At 33.8% G+C, this 3,559-nt stretch overlaps 1 protein-coding gene across 1 annotated transcript; it reads right to left on the bottom strand.

Annotated features, from left to right (window-relative positions):
• Positions 1 to 295: 295 nt before the first annotated feature.
• On the bottom strand, positions 296 to 2,246 carry LOC149577315 (protein CANDIDATE G PROTEIN-COUPLED RECEPTOR 7-like). The gene has a single exon (XM_089823398.1). The coding sequence runs from the start codon at positions 1,903 to 1,905 to the stop codon at positions 571 to 573; it is 1,335 nt and encodes a 444-aa protein (XP_089679524.1). The 5' UTR covers positions 1,906 to 2,246; the 3' UTR covers positions 296 to 570.
• Between the last annotated feature and the right edge of the window lie 1,313 nt (positions 2,247 to 3,559).

Below are 3,559 nucleotides of genomic sequence, written 5' to 3'. Positions count from 1 at the left end.
AATTCATAATGTGAACGTTCAAAACTACATGAATGAAACTTTAAAAACTAGAATTATCACCACATGAAATGAATGAACATAAAACTCTGCGACAACCATGAATGAACGTTCAAAACTACATGAATGAAACTTTAAAAACTAGAATTATCACCACATGAAATGAATGAACATAAAACTCTGCGACAACCATGTAAATTCAAATTGAGCTACAAAGGTACTTTTCCCATACTAACATTAATCTTAATTCATAATGTGGATGTTCAAAAGTACATGAAAGAAACTTAAAAAACTAGAATTGAAACACATACAAATTCCTTCCATTTCCGGATCAAAGCTTGAGATATAAAATATATCATTCCACACAGAAACATAAATTTACAAATGTTTTCCGTAATATAAAAGATGTCAAAGTCTTTCCAGACAAGAGAAAGAAACACGACTCTTCTTACCTGTTAAAGATTGTTCATGCTTGATAATCACACAAACAAAAAATCGGAAATAGTGTTTGACTGAGCATTGGACAGCCACTGCCTAGCAAGTGAATTGTGTTAAAATTCATCACTTATCTAACTAAAGCTCAAAATCTTCATCCCGGAGAGCGGCCAAGGCTACAGCCTCCTCTTCGTCGTCGTCAATAACAAAGTAAGGATTCTTGTCCACAGGCTGAAATTTGTAGAATATAAAAATATAGAAGGCAAGAGTTACAGCCTCATCTGCGCAATTGCTCACCCATTTGTATTTGTAAGCTGTGACTGTGGTGAGTGCATAAACAACAATTCGGGTGAAATATAAGTAACTCACAACAACAATGTAGAATTGCCTGAAGAGCGTCAGTTTTGCCAAATTCTTAGCAGCCTTTCCATCAGTCTTGGATGTCTCTCTGAGTGTTTTTATTGACCAAACTATTGGGAAAATGATTGCACAGCAGCAGATAATATCAATAAGCAAAAAAGCTTGTTGCCACGTAAACCAATCCTTTGTAGATGGACCTGTTTCGTCAATAACTATGCTAGCAATGTTGGCGAATACTTGCAAAGGGATCACAATCATAAGAACCTTCTTTTCTCTTTCTTGGAGGTAGGGTTTCAGAAAAGACCATCCTGTCCCGATCAGGACAATCAAGGTAAAAAGCATGATGCCCTTAAAAAAACCAAAAATATAGAATGCAATGTCCCAACCATGAGCAGTCCCATACTTCTTAACATATGACTTGTCCTCAGCCTCACAGACCAAATTCAGGGCCTTTAACAAGAGCAGTGCACACATAAGAACATGTATCCTATGCACTGTGACCCTCTGTTTCACGCACACATAAATCCAAACTCCAAAAAAGGCAAGGTACAGCAAAAAAAAGCAAAAATAGAGTTTGGGCAACTGGGTCTGACCTGCAGGAAGGAAATCCTTTACATCGCCCTCCATGTTGTACATTTCAGTATGCACATTCATTGAAACCTGGTATTGATGATGACAATTTGCAAAAAACAGGCTGTATTCATTGGGATCTGTAATGGGATATGAATAATTATAATTCATTGATGCATCCTGCCGCTTGAAGGTAAACAACGGCTTGATGAAATGGCTGGTAAGGACACAGTAATGGGTTTGCTGCTCTAATTCAACAAGGACCTGCACCAGGCCCTCGTCTGTTAACAAAAAGAAACCCATTGAAGAGGGGTCCAGATCAGGCGCTGCTTGGGTGGCTTTGAAAGAAACGTCAGTGACTAAAATCTGTACATGGCCACGGTGGGTGAAGCCAAATTTTTCAAACAAAATCATGGGTCTTGAATCTGAATCTATTTTAGAGTCCCTGATCTCGGCAGAGCAAGTAGGTATGTTGCTTATCCAAAATACTGACGTTACCTGCACGAAGACATATACAACTGCAAGGGATTTGAAGAACCCCATGGCTGATAGCTCCGATCTGACGTCCAAGGCGAACCCAAAAGAGATTCAGATGTTCTCTTGTAGGATTTCACCGGAAGAAAGGCTACATATATAGCTTATATTTACGAATAGTTCAGAAGGCGAAACATTGGAAGCAACAGCAAATCGGAAATAGCTTCGAAAGTTCCACCAGATTGTCTCAGGGTTTGATTATATAATGTTAGAGTTTTGGTCGAAGTCAGGCAGATGAAGACTTGAATTGGAGAAAATTAAGGATTAAGTTTTGCCGAGCCTTATGTCTTCTCGGTGGAATGACAAAATTAGCATGCGCGGAGTCGTTGCCATCTAGATTTCTGTCCACTTCGGTAGGAATGTCCTAATGCAATAATAATAATAAATGTTAATTTATCAATTTTTCCCCTTTTTATATTTATTTCAATTGTTTTACAAATGTTTATTTTTCATTTTTATTGAGTTTTTTATTTTTACTGTCATATTTGGGACAAAATCTTATAATATTTTTATATTTGAATATTAAATTTTTATTATTATTTAATTTTACTCATTGTTATGAGTTATTCTAGTATGTGTATACTTAGGTCATGTTATATTACAGTACTTGAAATATTTATCATGAATTAAAAAGTAAAATGAATATTAGTTTTAATGACTTGTTCATATATATGAGAATAATCTAAAATAAAATAAGTGATAAATTGAATTGAAATTAAATCTCAATGTTGTCTTTCGTTATAATCATATATTTACAACAAGAATAGTTAATATCTACATTATAAACTTGTAAAGCTAACTTAAAAGTATTGGTTAGACTCTAGTCGAGTGCTAATAGTTAGTTTGATTTTGAAATCTTTAAAAATATGTTTTAACCTTATAGTGAAAGGTAATTATATGATTTTTATCAATGTCAAAATAAACAAAATATCGTAACTAGAAATGAATTGTTACATTGGAGGCTTTAAGAATATGTGATATATGTAAGCATGCTTCTTTAATCACTATCGAAAAGAAAAGAAAATCAAGTAGTCAGTCAATTGCAAACTCTAAGGTTGATCTCTCTCAATCCCATTATCTTTAAAGTGACAATGTTGGTGGTTGGGGTGGCCTAGTTGAAGGTTTGGACCATGACCAAGCACCTTAATTGTTCTTAATTAATTCCTTGCCACTTATTTATACTTGCATTCAGTTAGTAGGTTAGATCTGATAAAAATTGATCACATTAAATATCAAACTTGTGGGAATTATTAAATCTTGTGTTGACTTGTTTAAACATGGAACAAGGTATTTAGATTATGGATTGTGTGGACTAACTCATTCCTATTTATTACCTATAACAATTAATTTTGTAATTTAATTACTACTTATTTCTAGCACAACATGATACATTCAAAGATATGACATTCTTCTAAGATTTTGAGTTTGAAAGGGTTTCTTTGAAATATTTATTTTGCATGTATCTATGTGAATGTGGAACATAATTATCATTTTTTTGGTGAAGAATGAAATGAATCTGACCTTATCATGTTTTTAAATTCTCATGAACTAATTATCAATTAGAAATATGTAAATGTATATTCAAAAGTGATTAATTTTTTGATTGATTAACTAGCTTATTAATAAGGAGGTGGATGCAAGGCAAGTTTAGTTTCCCCTTCCA

Source organism: Cupressus sempervirens, chromosome 1 (genome assembly GCF_028749045.1).
Source record: "Cupressus sempervirens isolate cs-2001-9-10 chromosome 1, ASM2874904v1, whole genome shotgun sequence".
Taxonomy (NCBI): Eukaryota; Viridiplantae; Streptophyta; class Pinopsida; order Cupressales; family Cupressaceae; genus Cupressus; species Cupressus sempervirens.
This window is presented reverse-complemented; position numbering and strand designations above follow the sequence as displayed.

Excerpts from the sequence above, each read along its gene's own strand:
- LOC149577315 (XM_089823398.1), bottom strand. The coding sequence starts at position 1,905 with ATGGGGTTCTTCAAATCCCTTGCAGTTGTATATGTCTTCGTGCAGGTA.